General features: G+C 42.7%; 1 protein-coding gene across 1 annotated transcript; it reads right to left on the bottom strand.

The window, feature by feature from the left end:
- Window positions 1-5,362: 5,362 nt before the first annotated feature.
- Window positions 5,363-15,286, bottom strand: rbm5 (RNA binding motif protein 5). Its single transcript, XM_023805523.2, has 25 exons — window positions 15,127-15,286; window positions 14,320-14,378; window positions 13,603-13,777; window positions 13,215-13,370; window positions 13,060-13,129; window positions 12,497-12,570; window positions 11,372-11,455; window positions 11,030-11,090; window positions 10,650-10,715; window positions 10,296-10,456; window positions 10,036-10,133; window positions 9,668-9,755; window positions 9,523-9,591; window positions 9,282-9,357; window positions 9,075-9,166; window positions 8,701-8,842; window positions 8,427-8,518; window positions 7,990-8,172; window positions 7,571-7,711; window positions 7,267-7,386; window positions 6,833-7,012; window positions 6,580-6,654; window positions 6,394-6,491; window positions 6,100-6,229; window positions 5,363-5,996 (listed from the first exon to the last, which is right to left on the bottom strand). Exons 2-25 carry the CDS (start codon window positions 14,334-14,336, stop codon window positions 5,871-5,873), a joined length of 2,574 nt encoding a protein of 857 aa, XP_023661291.1. The 5' UTR covers window positions 14,337-14,378; window positions 15,127-15,286; the 3' UTR covers window positions 5,363-5,870.
- Between the last annotated feature and the right edge of the window lie 1,971 nt (window positions 15,287-17,257).

Below are 17,257 nucleotides of genomic sequence, written 5' to 3'. Positions count from 1 at the left end.
CTAAGGAAGCTAATGTACGACAAAAACGATTTTTCACAGCTTAAAAAAGGTCCCCAGTAAGATTTGAGTCATAGGTGTTCTCAGAGAGCCTAGTGTTTCAGCACTTTACATAAAAAGCAGCCGAATCATTCATTCACAGACTACGCTTGCAAGGGACAGGCACACAAGTACAAATCCTTCTATACTACAAACTCCTATTGACAAATGGTACTATTAAGCATTTTGTATACATACAGAAATTGTAATTGGACTAAGACAGATGTTTCTTGCCTGTTCAAAAAGGTTTACTATTATGTTCTTAACTAAACAGAAAAAAATACCTACAGAGAGGGTCACATGAAAACCAGTATAATTATAATGCATTTTTGAGGCACTGTTTGTTTTCTAACCTCCCAAGAAGAAAGCTGGTAATTGTTATTATCTCCTTCATACAGCTCCAGCGTTCAGCAAGAGACTTTAGGGACAATGTTTCCTTTATTACTTTTTCTACTAGGTGGGATTAGGCATGTTTTGCCTTGGCACAGTTATACTGCAGATCAACCACTTGCTCTTGCTTGAAATGTCATTTAAAATGTATGCTTTGAACTACATCCAACCAAAGAAATATAAAGTTAAAATCATGCATGGTTTGCAGCAATGGGGTAGCTCAGTGGTGTGTGTGTGTGTGTGTGTGTGTGTGTGGAGTTTGCATGTTCTCCTTATGTTGTTGTAGGGTTTTCTTCAGGCACTCCTTTCCCACCCAGTCCACACACATGCTCTTGCTAATTGGAGTAACCAAATTGTGTGTGTTTGTCTGTATCCTGCACTGGGTTGGTGCCCCGTCCTGGGTTGCCCCCTGCCTTGTGCCTGTAGCCTCCTGGATAGGCTCTGGACCCCCCCATGACCCTGAATAGGATGTGATTTCTGATAATGGATGGGTGCAGTTTTATAAATGTACATACACTAACATGAATGTATTCAACACCCCATCCATCCATCCATTTTCTGTACTCACTTATCCTATTCAGGGTCTATCCCAGAAGCTATGGGTACAAGGCAGGGAACAGCCCAGGATGGGGCACCAACCCAACACAGGGCACACTCACACCTATGGGTAATTTAGTAATTCCAGTCCTCTTTAGCATGTTTTTGTACTGGGGAAGGAAAGTGGAGCACCTGGAGGAATCCCCACAATGACACATGGAGAACATGCAAACTCCACAAACACAGGGCCATGGCAGAGACTCAAACCTCAGTCCCAGTGGTGCAAGGCAACAGTGCTAACCACTGTACCACTATTCCACCACATATACAGTCTTTTCATAATTCTGTTTTTTTTTTATAAGATGTGAAGATGTTTGCCAGGTTTACTTTCCTGAGAAAGGTAATGTTTGCTGTTATTTGGACTGCTGGCTAAAACTTGGGTTTCCATGGAGTCTTCGGTATCTTTGTACATTGTAACACCTCATTTTGCTCTTCCCACTAGAGACTGCTGTATTTTCTAATATGGCACTCTGATATAGCAAATAAAATATATTCTTATGTAAGATTACATATAAGGCATTATACACAGGGGCTGCTGTGAGTTTTGAATTTTCAGGCTTATGTGAGCAGTCCAGGAGCAGCCATTACAAACAGAAATGCTCTTATTTGCTTTGAAACTATCACCTTACAGACCTTGGCAGTGTCCCTCCCAAAATTTCAGCTTGAAACTGCTGTTCTTCCTGATGTAGACCATATATATTCTGTAAATCTATGCCTGACCAAGAACTGACTCAAACTACAGCTGCTTTAACAGTTAATTAATGCAGTGTATTTTTTTACTTGACTGAGTTGACTATGTTGTCTTGTGATATCTGTTGGCAAGTGGGCCATATTAAACTATTCAAATGACTAATCTTTCCCTCTGGGATTTGAATCAGATAGTCAGAATCATCCACCCATCTTCTAAATATTGATGGTGGTCAGGGTCATGGGGGCTGGGATCTGGAGCCTATCCAAGGCAATACTGGGCACAAGGCTTGTCGTGGCATCTTATGCTATGCCAATGCCCTGATAGGATCGGAAAGACTCACTCACATAAACACGTGTTAGCTCCCCAATAAATGTGTAATTTTTATGTTCTGTATGAACTCAAGAACATAGTTGCTAAAAAGATGAGAAACAAAAGAGCGCATGGATCTGAACCTGGATTAAGTTAAAACACACAGCTTATAGACCCGTACTTGAGAAGCTCTATGCAGCTTATATGCTGTATTCCTCTGTAGTCTGATTGCATTCCACTACATACTAAATCTATCCTAATGAAGCTAAGTAGCCTTTACCCCCTACTGGTCAATGTGGAATTTCATAATTAATCAATCATGAAAATGGGTGGCATGGTGGAGCAGTGGTTAGCACTGCCACCTCACACCTGTGGGACCAGGATTCAGGTATCCACCAAGGTTTTGTGTGTGGAGTCTGCATGTTCTCCACGTGTCATCGTGGGGTTTCTACCAAAAACATCATGAGGCTAACTGGTGTTACCAAGTTGCCTGTATGTGAGTGACTGACAAGTGTGCCCTGTGGTGGGTTGGCACCTCATCCTGGGTTGTTCCCTGCCTTGTGCCCTGAGATGGGTTGGCACCTCATCCTGGGTTGTTCCCTGCCTTGTGCCCTGAGATGGGTTGGCACCTCATCCTGGGTTGTTCCCTGCCTTGTGCCCTGTGATGGGTTGGCACCTCATCCTGGGTTGTTCCCTGCCTTGTGCCGTGAGATGGGTTGGCACCTCATCCTGGGTTGTTCCCTGCCTTGTGCCCTGTGATGGGTTGGCACCTCATCCTGGGTTGTTCCCTGCCTTGTGCCCTGTGATGGGTTGGCACCTCATCCTGGGTTGTTCCCTGCCTTGTGCCCTGTGATGGGTTGGCACCTCATCCTGGGTTGTTCCCTGCCTTGTGCCCTGTGATGGGTTGGCACCTCATCCTGGGTTGTTCCCTGCCTTGTGCCCTGTGATGGGTTGGCACCTCATCCTGGGTTGTTCCCTGCCTTGTGCCCTGTGATGGGTTGGCACCTCATCCTGGGTTGTTCCCTGCCTTGTGCCCTGTGATGGGTTGGCACCTCATCCTGGGTTGTTCCCTGCCTTGCATCCATAGGCTCTAGACCCCCCTGTGACCCTGAATAGAAAAAATGGCTTCTGAAAATGGATGGAATAAAAAAAATCTTCAAAAAATTACATATTTGTAAAACAATTTTCCTAGAAAACAAATACTGATCAGTTCAGAACACTAATAACAAAAATACATTTACCTCTGTATATGAAAAATATATTTGTTTAATTATACTAAATTATACTGGACAACCTAAAACCCAAGGCCTTGATTGGTCTTAGGATGCACACATGCACACACTCACATACAGGCAATTTAGAAATACCAACAAGTGTGTCTTTGGACAGTGGGAGGAAACCCACATGACACAGGGTGAAGAAATTCCACATACCTACAGAGCAGTGGAAGAATTCAAACCACCAACCCTAGAGGTGTGAAGCAACAGTGTTACCCAATGAACATCCCTCACCTTTGAACTTTAAAATTTTACTGTTCCTCACTTCAGTACACAAAGAACCAAACCTTTGCCCCTCACAGGTTGTAAACAGGAAATATTCTAGCAAAAGAAAAACAGGTATTGAGTTAGCAAAAAAATTAGCTTTAATTTATAAATAAGCAAATTATACCCCCAACTGTCGTAAGAGCTCTTGACCATCCGCAGAATAGTACATCTTCAGAGCATAATCTGAGAATCTTAACTCCAGTAATTTCATGGTTTGAGTTACAGTATCTTTCAATATGCTAACTTATCTACCTAAGAAGCACATTCACAACCGGTTAGTACTGATTTTTCCCTTATACAAAAAGCCTCCCCATACAAATTACAAACCCATTTCATTCAAGGTCTTGAGAGATAATTAAATTGTCAGTTAACATATGTATGACAACAAATGCAACACGACAAAGACGTTACTTATTTTAAAAGCTAAAAATGTCTAAGAATTTACATTAGGTGTTTATACTGAAAATCTGATTGATTGCTAAATACTTTTTGTTAGGGGAACCAGGTAGGAAGCCAGTTACTGGCTTGCATGACAGAAGTGAATGAAGAACATTTCTAACCATCTAGGACTTTTCCCCCAAGGGCCAAACTCAGCAACACAAAGCCAAGGTCCAATAAGCCCTGGTTGTGGAATACACTCCACCAGTAGAGGACCCCCTTCAAGGTGAGTCTTCAATTTCCAAGAAACACAGACGCCTCCAGACACAGAAAGGGCAGCAGATGCAACTCATTCTGAAATCACTCATTTCAAATTTTAGTTCTGGAATAGGAAAAGACAAAAGTATCCTCACTGCTGGTTGTCGGCACAGGTCAGCTCATAGTCTCCATTGAAATGTTAAGTGGCTGTTACAATTTGTAGCATTTTACCCAATAAGATGTTAAACATTTTAAAATACATCTTTTACTCTGCTGCTAATTGATTAATAGCAACATTATTACATTTACAAAAACTGGGCTACTTAAAAACATCCTTTGTCCTCACAGCTATTCCAGGACACTTCTACAATTTGAAAATTAATGTAAACTCAGCCATTAGTACATTAAATCTTAAAGATTTTAATTTTATTAATCTCTATCACCTTCACAATTTTCAGCTCAGCCAGACCAAAAAAAAAAAAACAGATAGGGTGCCACTCTTAAATACATCAGTCATTCTTCCACAAGTGCATCACCCATAGAGGTCTGGGGTAAGCCGGAATCCTATTCCTGGAAGCAAAGGGTGAGGCTAGGGCCACCAGGAAAGTGATGGTAGCCCACTACAGGAGACACATACACTTTGGGCAATTTAGGACTTTTGACAGGTTCAGTGACATTTATAGTATAGTACAGTTTATACATTGACAACATTGATAAACCTTTTCAGAAACTTCTCTGCTATTGTGTGCAGGCACTTTTGCTGAAGTGCACATCATAGCTCTAGCATTGACAGTCAGGCTAGTTTTTGATTCTTCTCTGTCGCAGCTTAGATCTGGTGAGGCAAAACTATAATTAAGTTCCCCTATTGCAGTCACAAATTATTGCCTACAAGTAAATCCAAACACCTGCAGACAGTGCGGCCTTCCACAGAAGAGGGATTCCCATCGCGCCTGAAAGGCCTGTTAAGTAATGCTGCCCACACACATGGAGCTTAACATTCCTACAAGATTCAGTCGCCATTCTACAACCCTAAAAGTAGATGGTTAAAAACAAACAAAAAAAAACTGGCCAGGCATGTTGCCATTTCATTGTTGAATGCCCATCACTCACCTTGGAATCTGACGACATCCATTAGAAATCTACAGAAAGCCATTTAAAATAGATTCTCCACTTTTTTTATTCACTCAACATACTGCCCTACATTTCACTCTCCTTAGATGTAGATCACACAACAAAGTGAGCAGATTTATTAGTTCTGTACAAAATTAAATGAATCATATAAACTGTACATTTTCTTAACCATGCACACAAATTCCATCAAGGACAAAAAGGTTTTAAACAAATATATTTACAGTATCCAGTTGCAACAGTGACCTCTGCTGCCAAACAAACCAAACTTCTTGTTTGAAGCAACATGAAATAATACAGAAGTAGAACTTCATTTTATTCCCCAATCTCTCACCATCCTAACAGTCATTTCCTTTTCTGGGTGCTTCTTTTTCCATCCATGTGTGATTTGAGGGCAGATGGTCAGCCATGGACGTTGAATACTGCCAAGTGTCACTCATGACAGCAACAAAAAGAACAGCTCCACTGCAGGTCTATGATTACTGGGGCACTCCATTTTGTAGAGGGGAGGAAAGGATGAGGGCAGGCAGACGAAATGCTCACTCAATCTCAGTGAAACGAGCAAACATGGCCTTCCGGACGGCATCTTTGTAGGTGTCAGATGCAGACAGGCTGTAAGAGCTGCCTTTGGTCCCCAAGCCGGCTCCCTTTGTCCTTAACTGAGTCTAGAATGGGAGAAAGCAAGAAAGCGGAGAAATCAAGACCACGAGACGCCACTGGGGAACATGTCATAAAGAGGTCTTCCCCGAATGTCACTGCACGGCTGACCTGTATGGGCGCTGTGATGCCCTGCTGGTTGCGGCCTAAGCCTTTGCCCTCCTGCCAGCCCATTGCCTGTAGCATCTTGCTCCCAATATTGTCACTGTTCAGGCCATCCTTGGTGGGCTGTTCGTAATTCCTGCATATACAGACGCCACATCTCTTTTAGGTAGAATTCTTAATTACTAATGAGAGAACACAAAACAATCCCACCACCAAGTCCATGAATTTATTCATGAATCCATGTTAATACATAATTACGGGTTTGTAAGCTCCTAGCCACAATCCAAGACAGTCACTTACACAACAGGAGGCTGGCTAAACTTCTTCTTTTTAGGAACAGGAGGCTCTGGGATACCATATTTCTCCCTCCTTTCAGCTGCCCGGTCTCTGTACTTCATCTATACAAGAATTTGACTGGTCAGAACTGAAATTGTATTTTTTCAATGAACTGAAAATCGTGGTTCACACTAAATCAGCAACTAGTACCTCAGATTCTTTTCTTTCCAAATCTTCCAGTTCTGATTCAGTCAATCTAGATCTTCGGTAAACTTCCAGATTTTTCTGGAATAAGAATGAACAGGAGTAGAGAACACAGCATCCTACTTACGGAAACCAAAGCAGATAAGCTGGAATAACAGTATTTAGAACATGCAGGCCATTCATACTACAGATTAATTAGAACTCTTCATTGTGCACACAATCCTGGCTCCTGCAATACAGAGAAACCCCAAATATGTACCTTGTGCAGATCTGACAGCTGCTGGTGTCGCACCAGTGCTTCCTTGTTGGGAAACTGCCTCCGGCAAAGCAGACAGGCCATTTTCTTCCAGTCAGTGAGCCTGTCAGTGCCATCCTCACCTCGGTCAGAATCCAGCTCCTCAGGATCACTGTCTCCACTGTATGCAGCTACTAGACCACACTGCCAAAATAAGTCATTTTTTGTATAGTGAGAGACTTTTACATATCCAATAATTAACAAATGCCACCATGGTTTTCAGAACACCAAGCATTACACTACAAAGAATTAATTCATTTGGATGGTTATTCTTCAGTGGAGGGCAGAACCTTCAGATGACACCTGACATCCTCATTTTCTTAAGCTTCTGAATATAATACACTGCAACTGTAATGACTTTCTGCCTCCAATTCATAGTTCAGGACCCCACTCTTCACCTTCACTGAGTTGTCCTCTTCTCCATTATTCACCGTTTCTGCCACCAGCTGCTGCTGCTGCTGCGGTGATTGCGGAGGCTGTGGCGGCTGCTGCGGTTGTTTCTCCAGTGTCCCAACCTGCTGTAAAGTCCCCACATCATTGACTTGATATATGAAAATCTTTATGGGGTTCATTATTACTTACTTAAAATTACATAAAATCATACAATTTTACCCATGCTTAGACAGAGCAGCAGATAGATGTGTGCCACTACTGAAGACTTGTTTCTCTGCAGTGGCACTACAGTAAAGAACGCAGAGATACCTTCTTCTCAAAGAGGGAATAGCCTGCATCTGCAGCTGCAGCCTCCTTCCTTTCCTCCTGGCTCACTGGCTGAAAGCTGCTCTTAAAATTCTCCTTCTGCTTGTTGAGGCTCTTTGCCCAACGCTCCATATCCTTGGCGATCTAGGAGAAACATACATCCGATTGACCAAACCCACATAAACCAGCAGACCTCCAACTATGGAATTTAATCCCAGAACTCAGAGGCACTTTAACCACAGGGATGTATTAATAGCGCAGGAAAGGAGGCAGCATTTGAAGGCCTTGCTGATCTTGAGGTCAGACTGAAAAACTAGTTCAGGCACCAAATCCTACCTTAAGTGAGGTGATTTACTGAGGTCACACGTAGCCTCAAATCTCACCATGTTATAGTGGGAAAAAATAAGTACAGCATGAGTAACCTGTTGGGCGGTCTTGTTCTTGGGTTTTTCTTTCTTCTCCTTGGGTTCTTTGGAATCCTTGTTTGCTGTGGCTGCTGCCATGTTGGAGTTTCCAGTCTGAGCAGAGTTATCAGCTGCTGGTATGTAAGCCTGTTTCTCACTGTCCCAATACATGTACTGCTGTGTCTGGGAGTTGTAGTAATACTGAGGAGAAGAAGAAAAAAAAGCTCTGTAACAAAGAAACACCACTGGCTAGGATTTGGTGCAACAGATAAATACTAAGTAATGGTGATTAAAAGGGTAAGCATTTTTGTGTGAAACACGTGAAGTACTTCGGATAAATATAATTGCTTTAACTGCAAGCCTGAATCAACATCTGCAGACTTCTATCTTAAAATAACTGACAGGCACAGAACTACGTATAACTGCCGAAGGTGGAGTTGATAGGATCCACTTACCTGACTGTTTGGGTCATAGTATAGGCCTGACTGTGGGTCATAATAATAACCTGAGGATTCATCATACTGGTAGGTTGAGGTGTCAGGAGCGGCTGTGGAGGACCACCATACACAGCCATTTTAACATACCACGAGGTCTGCACCGCAAAAGCATTTTGCCATTTGTGTTACTAACAGTGCACTGGGTTCCCATTCAAAACTGGGATCAGAACGGTGTTTGTTAAAACAGGCATCTCTCTAGGCATTGGGACTTACAAGTAGAAGCTGCTCTTACCTGTCTTGCTCTCTGATGGGGGTGCGGTAGTTGCCGTTGCTGTGGTTGCAGCAAATGTAGGAGGAGCTTTTATGGTGGCTGTGGCTGTGATGGTTGCGGACTGGGCTGTAGCCGTCTCTGTGCTCTGAGAAGCCTGCGCTACCTGGAATGCAAAAAAAAAATTACTTGAGTAAAACCCTTGGACTGCACTACATTTTCATGGGTTCAAGCTACAACTCGAGCTGAACTTGAACGACGTGGCCCAAATGAAGCCTACTTTTTTTTTTTACCCCCCGCCCAAGTTAAAGATTTACAGCATACAAGTAAATTTTGTCTACTGATGCTTCGGGGCTGTTAAACTCCAGCTTGTGATGGGCTCCAAGCACAATAATCACCTGGGTGACAGGCTGGCTGACAATATGGGGCTGAAAGACCTGTGCGCTCGGAGAGACCACCACCCCAGAGACGGCTGGAATGCCGGGGGCCGCTGTAATGGTACAGTGTAAATCAGCAAACCACCTTCTGCACTGCCACACCACTCATCTGCGCCTGACACTGATTCATACATTCACTTCCATCTGTGATATTGAGTTGTCTCTTACCTCCAAGTAACCCATCGCCTCGTGTGGTGTCCAGTCCTCTTTGCTGTTGGTAATATGCACCGTACTCCTGACCATACTAGAAGTTATGAAAACCATTACTATTCAGCATTTGAGTAGTTTTTCCCTCTTTTCGGCTAACAGAACTGGCATTAAAAAATCCGTAGCAAAAAAAGGACCTTTCGAGGAATTTAACATTGAGACCAATCTGAGTATAGACCAATACAAAAGAGCAGGTACTCACCTGTGCATACTGGGCAAAGCCTTCCTGCAGGTAATTATAGTCTAGTGCTCCCTCCCCACCCTGTTGAGGCTGATAGAAATTAGATGTTAGCAACCTGACGGCCTTGGGCTCATGCTATCCAGTTCCAAGAATGACGACCTAATACCTGGCTGGAGGACCACTGAGCGGCAGCAATGGCTGTGCTGGCCACGGAGAGGGCACTGATACGATTTCCTTCTGGCGTAACCAGATCCCTAGCAGGGGCAAAAGCATGGAGTCTCATAGTCCATCGTGATTGCAAAGCTGAAGAATTTACTAGAAATAAACTAGCTGGGTTTCCCCCCCCCCCCCCCAACCAAAAAACACTTACAAATCAAAGTACTACGATAAGTCACTGGTCAAATGGATCCACCCTTACTATTAATACATTTATTTCTGCAAACTGACTTGTAACTGATGAAACTCTTGCTTTATGGGTACTTTAGCTGTACTGCACTCAATGAAAAGATGCTGAAATCGAGACAGCCAACTCACTTCCTAGTGCTTTTTGCATAATCCACACCAATGGTCTTGCCATCGAGTTTTAGTGCGGGCTGCAGGCCTAGGAGGATGGTGAGAAGCTGAGAAGCTTCCTACAAAAGAGAAGGGAAGTTTACAAGGAACCAATCACTAAGACTGAAAATGAATTGGAGGTCTGTTTACCATCAAATATTTCCAGAAAATTACTTGGCTCTGGGTATAGAAAACATTTCCAGTCAATGTGGCAAATCAAACATGCATGACCCCCAGCCTACCAGAGGGGAGGAAAGCTGCACAAAGGCAAAGCCACGGTTCTGTCCAGTCTGCTTGTCCTTGATCAGTCTAATATTGCTTGCTGAAAGGTTGGCATAGGGTGCGAAGGCAGCCATGATGGCCTCCACCGTTGTGAGAGGGGCAATGTTTCTCAAGATGATTGCTATCAAGACAATGAAGTCATAATGCAGCGAGACAATGAAGTCATAACGCGGCAACAAATACAAAAAACTTGCAGCAGCTACAGCTATAATCAACTGCTCAGTTATTCCATATTAGCAGGCGACAAAACATTCAGTAAACATATTTGTATTCAAACCATAAATTAACCAATTAGGAACTCAGGCCATGCTTACTGTCACCATAGTAGTCTCCACTTTGCTGGGGCTCAGTCACTGTGCTGGGTAGAGCAGGCTCACCTTCTGTTAAAACGCAAAGACAATTTGTAAAAAATTAGAAAACAAGAAACCATGAGGGTCAACTAACAATCAGATCTTCCGAGAGCTAAGAACAGTGACAATGCAGGTGTTTCCATCTTGGAAGTTCCTATAATACATCACCAGGGAAAACCCAAGAAATCACGCCTTGGTGAGAGGGAGCACTGAGATCCATCAGGATGTTAGGGTATCAGGGTGGAGAGCAGTCCAACTATTCACCTCTGCCCAAGGGACCTAAGCGACTGCACACAACATCACAGCAGCCTGTGTGCCTGGGGGCTACCAGCAGCACTACTCACCAACTTTGGCTGCTCCACACCTGAAGCACTTCAGCCTCCTTCGGAAATTATACAGTCCACACTGCAAGCAATCGGTTACATCATTTTTATTCATAAAACCACCAAGTGGCTGCATTTAGCCTGCTAAAGCCGCAAGGGAACACCGTCCTGAAAGCAATCCTTACTGTGCATATTTTTTCAGCCACAAGACAGCATAAAAAAAATAAAATAAAATAAAAAAAAATAAAAAAAATCAAAAGCGGTAATTTGCAAAACATGCAAAGGATGGACCCAAAACCTGTTTGTGCAAAGATACCTGGCAATTGAGCCAGCATGATAGTTGGGGTAGAAGCAGGTACTCACAGTGTTACACAGCCAGTCTTCAAACTTCTGTCGTGGGGTACTGTACTGCATGACCACATTCTTACCCTGGATCACCAGCTGCTTCTGCAATATGAAGACAACGCACACAATTATTTCGGTTCATTGGGGAAGGGGGGACAACATGGGCTGAGCAGGTCTGACAATTTTCACTGCAAGAACAAGCCCAGTTGAGTTGGAAGGGGAAGTCAAGGAGTCCCATGAGGATTTTAGGGATGAGGTGGAAGGTGCTAGCTGAACAGGTTGTGTGCATTCTAAAGAGAAGTCTAATGGTGTATCGGACCCGAGTGCTACCGGTTTGCCAGAACCTGGCACCGGAGCAGTGTGTGAAAAGAAGCCAAGGAAGTCTTCATATGCAACTCAATTGTGTGAGAACCTAGAATCAAGGAATGTCTCCACAGACCAGGAAATATTTCAAGACAACAATTAAGGATTTTAAAACAAGTTGCTCAAAACCACACAGCTTCAATATTATACACCTATCCATAAACTCTTGAGGTTGTAATATATTGCAAACCAAGGAATGGCTAGAGATTAATTTTCACTAAGGATTAAAAATAAAAATCCAAATTATAGTACCACGTTTTTACATTAACCCTGTGTTATATAAACCAAACACTGCTTGAAATAATAAAAAAAAACAAGTACGAAACAGCTATAGCAATGAACATATCCAGAAAAACTGCTTAACTTGCCAACTTAACAGCGAAGCTAAACTACTGTTCCGTAGAACATTCTTTTCCACCACAGCAGGTGCAAAATTCACTCAAAATGTTTCCAGGGGGGAAAAAAAAAGACCGAAAACCCTGTAGCAGCATCAGAAACAGGATCTTCCAGAAATGGGGCTTAAGACAGTTGAAGACGTGCAAGGAATTTAAGAGGAGACTTTTGCAATCCCATTGAAGTCCAGTTTAACCTTCAGCAACAGACCTTCCAGAAAACATCTACAGAGTCATTGTTACAAAATGACCCATTGCTCTTGGTGCCCTGAGCTTTATTTTCTTTTGAAACCATGGAAGTTCCTCATGGTTTATTCTTCCCATCGCATTCTAATTTCTGTGTTCTGATCCCCAAGATACAATCTAGACTTGGCGATTGTGAAGCAACCTGATTGGTCTCCATCCATCGGGTAGCATCTTGCAAGTGATAAAACTCCACGAAGGCGAAACCTCGGCTTATACCTAGAGACAGCATTCAGATATAGACGGGAGTTGTGTTAGTCAAAGTTCGTTGGCATAATAATCAAGCTGTCACAAACTGCTTCGCGACTCAGATACCCAAACAACAAAATGGGGTGACGATCTGGGTATGTCACAAATTTTTGCCATAGCAAGAAACCCATTGCGAAACACCCTCGCCATACAATCATGCAGTTATGCAACAGGTTTCCCTCAAAAATAGGATGAATATTTTGGGAAAGCATAAACCTACTTACCTCATCACTTTTCCCCCCCGCTTGACACATAAGAACATAAGAAATTTACAAACGAGGCGGCCATTCAGCCCATCAAGCTCGTTTGGGAGCTATAATACAGATTATTTTTAAAATGTACATTACGAGGGAAGAAAATGACCATTCCTTTGCTATGGCAAAAAAAGTCTGAATGGAAGCAGATTGGCCCTGAGGTGTCAAACTGGGAAGAGGACATGTCTATGTTCATGACTCTCACCTGTCCTCTTCCTCTTCAGCCGGACATCTGCAGGCTTAGGTCCCTCCAACTGATCTATAGCTGCCCGAACCTGATCCAGAGAGACAAAATTACATTTTATATTTCATTAACCAAAAGGTTAACCCAAGGCCGACAGTAAGGAAAGAACATCTTACGTCTGCCTCGGTGACCTGGTGGGGCAGGCCTCTGAGCATGACAGTCTTGCTCTCCACCTCCTCTCCAGATTCATCCCTATAGTCCTGGTCCATGTAATCTCCATCAGAGTGGTACCCATCTTCAGACCTATCACTGTTACGCCGTTTCCTCTCTCGCTGCGAGTAACACAGAGATCATCATATAACACATAACGATTATCAGTTAAACATATGCTTTTACTTTTCTTTACAGTATAAACCCAATTTTGCTTTTAATCCTATCGCGAAGTTAAGTTGATACAACAACAATCCTGGCCACAAAAGAATACAGTTCCAATCTGACATATACCACCCCCAAAGGGGTAGTATCACTAACGCACAATATAAATACAGAAATCGAGCTTGTCACCTCAGGGCTGTCCTGCCTACTGCGCTCCCCCTCGTAGCGGTCAGCCCGTCTCTCATCACCCCAGCGCCGTGCCTCGTACTCTCGTTCCAAGTCCCTGTCTCGCCTCTCTCGCCAGTCGCCATCATCCCTGGATTGGTCCGGCCCATATCTGCCACTCCGCTCTGTGCGACTGACTCTGCGTACACAAAATCATGCAGATCACTCTCCTAGGGCTTTGCATGGGGACAGCTAGCCAAATGTCACATGTACAGACTCAAACAAGTTGAACGCTGTGGTTCACAAAGGTTTGGACCGTAAGAATATCAGAATCATCCATCATATTCAAAGGTTTAACCAAGCTGGAATAATGATGAATACATATTTAAAAAAAAAAAACTTTACAAGTTTACAATCTGGTATAATTGTGAGATATACATATTTCCATTCAACATCCATCAAAATGGCTCCCTTATTAATTACCCATGACACAGATAGCTAGCTCAATGTAGAATAGGAATGAAGAATCAAAGCAAAACCTTTATGCAGGTGTTGGGAAGCATTTTCCCTTTCCAGCTAACCAACTGGGAAGCAGCTGACAAAGGCCAACTGGTAAAATTCTGATATTTTATAGTAAAATGCTACACAATAATGTCACTCAGATCACATACTCCTAAAAACTAACTGCGGGATTTAATGCGCATTATTGTATTTTCTAACAGCAGCACAATATATACATACCTTTTATCGGCTCCCATTTCAGAAGATCCCGAAGACTCAGTCTTATTTTTCACAAGATTCTGTGGAGATATTTTACAAATAAAGATGGCAATAAAGGAGACCATTGCTAAAGAAAGGTAGCCAACTAACGTAGCTAATCTACACACGCAAGCATGATGGCTTGACTTATAACCATCACCGTTTCTACCGGCGTCAAAACGTGGCCTATTAAGGTTGACCAAAAACCGGCGAATTTCACCTGAATTTTTAACAGACGACGACAATAATGAACATTCCGAGTGACAAAACACTGACTGACATTGGAAAGAAACCGGGGAAACGCAGCTGTCCTCCATTTGTTTAATTGTCGCCAGTCACTGCTAACAGTTCCGCGCTAACGATCAAATAAAGCGGTCAGATACTTCAGCTAACGCTATACTCCGTACTCATTTACTGAGAAGGGACATAGAATAAAACACGCTTTAATGATTATTCTGAGATTTTATATACATGTCCAGCAGTGTTTCGTGGGATATTAAGGCGAACTGGTGACCGCCAGCTAACTAGCAAGGATGCTACGTTTGACAATTGTACGTGTCGCCGAAAATACAGCCAGCAACGGCTAACATGGTGCATAACTCATCATTTTACTTACTTAGCTGAGCAACTTATTTTTCTGTGAATAAACCAAACAAAACCAATTTATTTTGTAAATCTCGACCTGTCGATGATACATAACTGCCGTCTACAAAATGGAGACTATTACCGTAATAAATTAAAAAGAAACGTAATTTACACCTATAGTCTTTAAGCAATTTCAGAACTTACCACTATTTTGTGAATTCGTATGCTGCTTCACAAAAAAAAAACGAACCTTAAATTGGATATTTGATAATACTTCTAACAGCTGGAGTCAAGGTCCTCCCATACTAATCAACTGAAAATAAAAGATGTCTGCCTCCCTCCTCGCCCCGCAGCGATGATTTCCGGTTTGCGGTGTTTGTCTTCCTCGACGAGTTTCATGTGAGCTAGAAGCAGCTGAAATGTGTGAATCGCCATCTACTGAAGTGGAGTGTAACCTAAAAGCAAATTACCGTAAACGAAATGAAAGTCAACAATATGCAGCGAAGATGGTGAAACAGCGAAAATTCACCCCCTGGAGTTGTTGACGGAACATCCCATCTCACATTTAAAAATAAAGGCGCAAATGTTTCATTCAGCATTAGTCAATGTCAGACTGACATTACCTCATCCTCCCAGCACTGGGAAAATAATATACTGTTTCTCTAAAAAAAAAAAATCCTTCCTCATGTTGTCTGTGATGCCACTATACTTAGTGAGACATTCAATGCAGAAACATCCAAAAATCCTGATCTATGTTGCTGCTATCATGTTGCAGTCTCCCCTGGAGGCATGAATTCAGGTCCCACTTCTAACACTTCATTATAGGGCGGCATGTGGCTCTATGCATTAGGACTCTCTGGCTGTGATTAGAAGGTTGCAGCCTTTGTCTGTATGTTCATATAGAGTGATATGCCAATTGGGCCCTTGAGCAAAGGCCTTAACTTAACTTAGCTGGCTAGACCTTGTGCAGTGACCCCCAAATTGGTTCTCACCTGTATATGTATCCATGTGTCTCACGGAGAGCAAGATGTGAAACACCATTTCTCTTCAGGGATGATTCTATTAATCCCCAGAGCTGTCATCTGGAGAAGGGAGCTCCTGGGGCAAACATGGCTCTGGGGAGAAGCCAAACAATCTACAATCCAACAAAGACCTCCAACAAAAGATAGCATCATGTATAAATACCTTGGCTGGAATAGGGTTTCCAGCACCCAGCCCTAGATACAAGCCTGTGGTCCTGTTCCCCCGTGAGGGTGGGGGTCACGTACATTGTTATTTGGAAGTCAGGTATGAGGGAGAAGGAAAGACCTAATTGGACTAGACTGTGGCAATGGACACTGACTCTGTGAATGTGGAGCATTATTGCTCAGATGGGGAAGGACCTCAACTGCTCCAGGGATGGGTGGGTCCTGCTCTCTCAGTTGTAGGTTGTAGCTCTTTATATTGTATTGTTGTTATATATTTGTTTATTGTTTGTATTTATGTGTAGCACCATAGGGGGGCAAAGGGAAACAGAATTTCAATGCAGTGTGTACTTGTACATGGAAGTGTTGACAATAAAGAACTCTTGAGTTGTACTTATTAGTTCTCATAATGTCTCTCCTATTCTGAAGTTCCCAATGGTGAGAAATCTGAGGTGGGTGAGGGGATACTGACAAGTCAAATCCTGAGGGCTGTGCAACTGGATTTTTTACCCCTGGGCTCTAGATGACTACAAATTACTTCTATCATCCTCCCCTGGGTTCCATTAAATCAGAACTAGATAAGATTTTAACAGCTCTGAGCTATTAGTTAATTCCTCCCCAAACGAGCTTGATGGGCAGAATGGCCTCCTCTCGTTTGTAAATTTCTTATGTTCTTAAAAGGAAAGGATAATTGAAAAGGGTACCATCCATGGACTCTATGGTCCAACTGGGAGACTTCAGTGTTTACATAGGGAAGGATGGGGATCCATGGAGGGGTAGGACTGGGATGAATGGCCTTGTGGATCTAAGCCTGCATGGCAGATTGTTACTGGATTTTTGTGGCATGTACTGTCCATAATTAACACCATGTTTTAACACAAAAAGGTTCATAGATATACACGGAACTAGAGCACTCTAGAATAAAATACTACAGAATACTTTACCTGACATTTTTTGCACCGTTATTGTTTATTGTTGTCCATTATTTGTCACTATTACTCTCTAAATGTGTGTAATATGCTAATGGAAATCTGCAATTTCCTTCAGGATAAAAAAATATCAATGATCAACTTTGTGTTTGAACCACAGCTTTCATCAGGAAAAATGGCTGGAAATGATGAATATGAAAAACTATCACTAAACAAGGGAAA

Source organism: Paramormyrops kingsleyae, chromosome 6 (assembly GCF_048594095.1).
Source record: "Paramormyrops kingsleyae isolate MSU_618 chromosome 6, PKINGS_0.4, whole genome shotgun sequence".
In the NCBI taxonomy this organism is placed as follows: domain Eukaryota; kingdom Metazoa; phylum Chordata; class Actinopteri; order Osteoglossiformes; family Mormyridae; genus Paramormyrops; species Paramormyrops kingsleyae.
The sequence above is the reverse complement of the archived record's forward strand: the minus strand, read 5'-3'. Positions and strand labels throughout refer to the sequence as shown.

Bases quoted from the DNA above. Each gene is read 5' to 3' on its own strand.
- rbm5 (XM_023805523.2), bottom strand. The intron at 13,371-13,602 runs GTGACAAGCTCG...TGTTACTCGCAG, and splicing joins GTAGGCAGGACAGCCCTGAG to CGAGAGAGGAAACGGCGTAA. The intron at 8,843-9,074 runs GTGATTATTGTG...TTTGCATTCCAG, and splicing joins TCAGCCAGCCTGTCACCCAG to GTAGCGCAGGCTTCTCAGAG.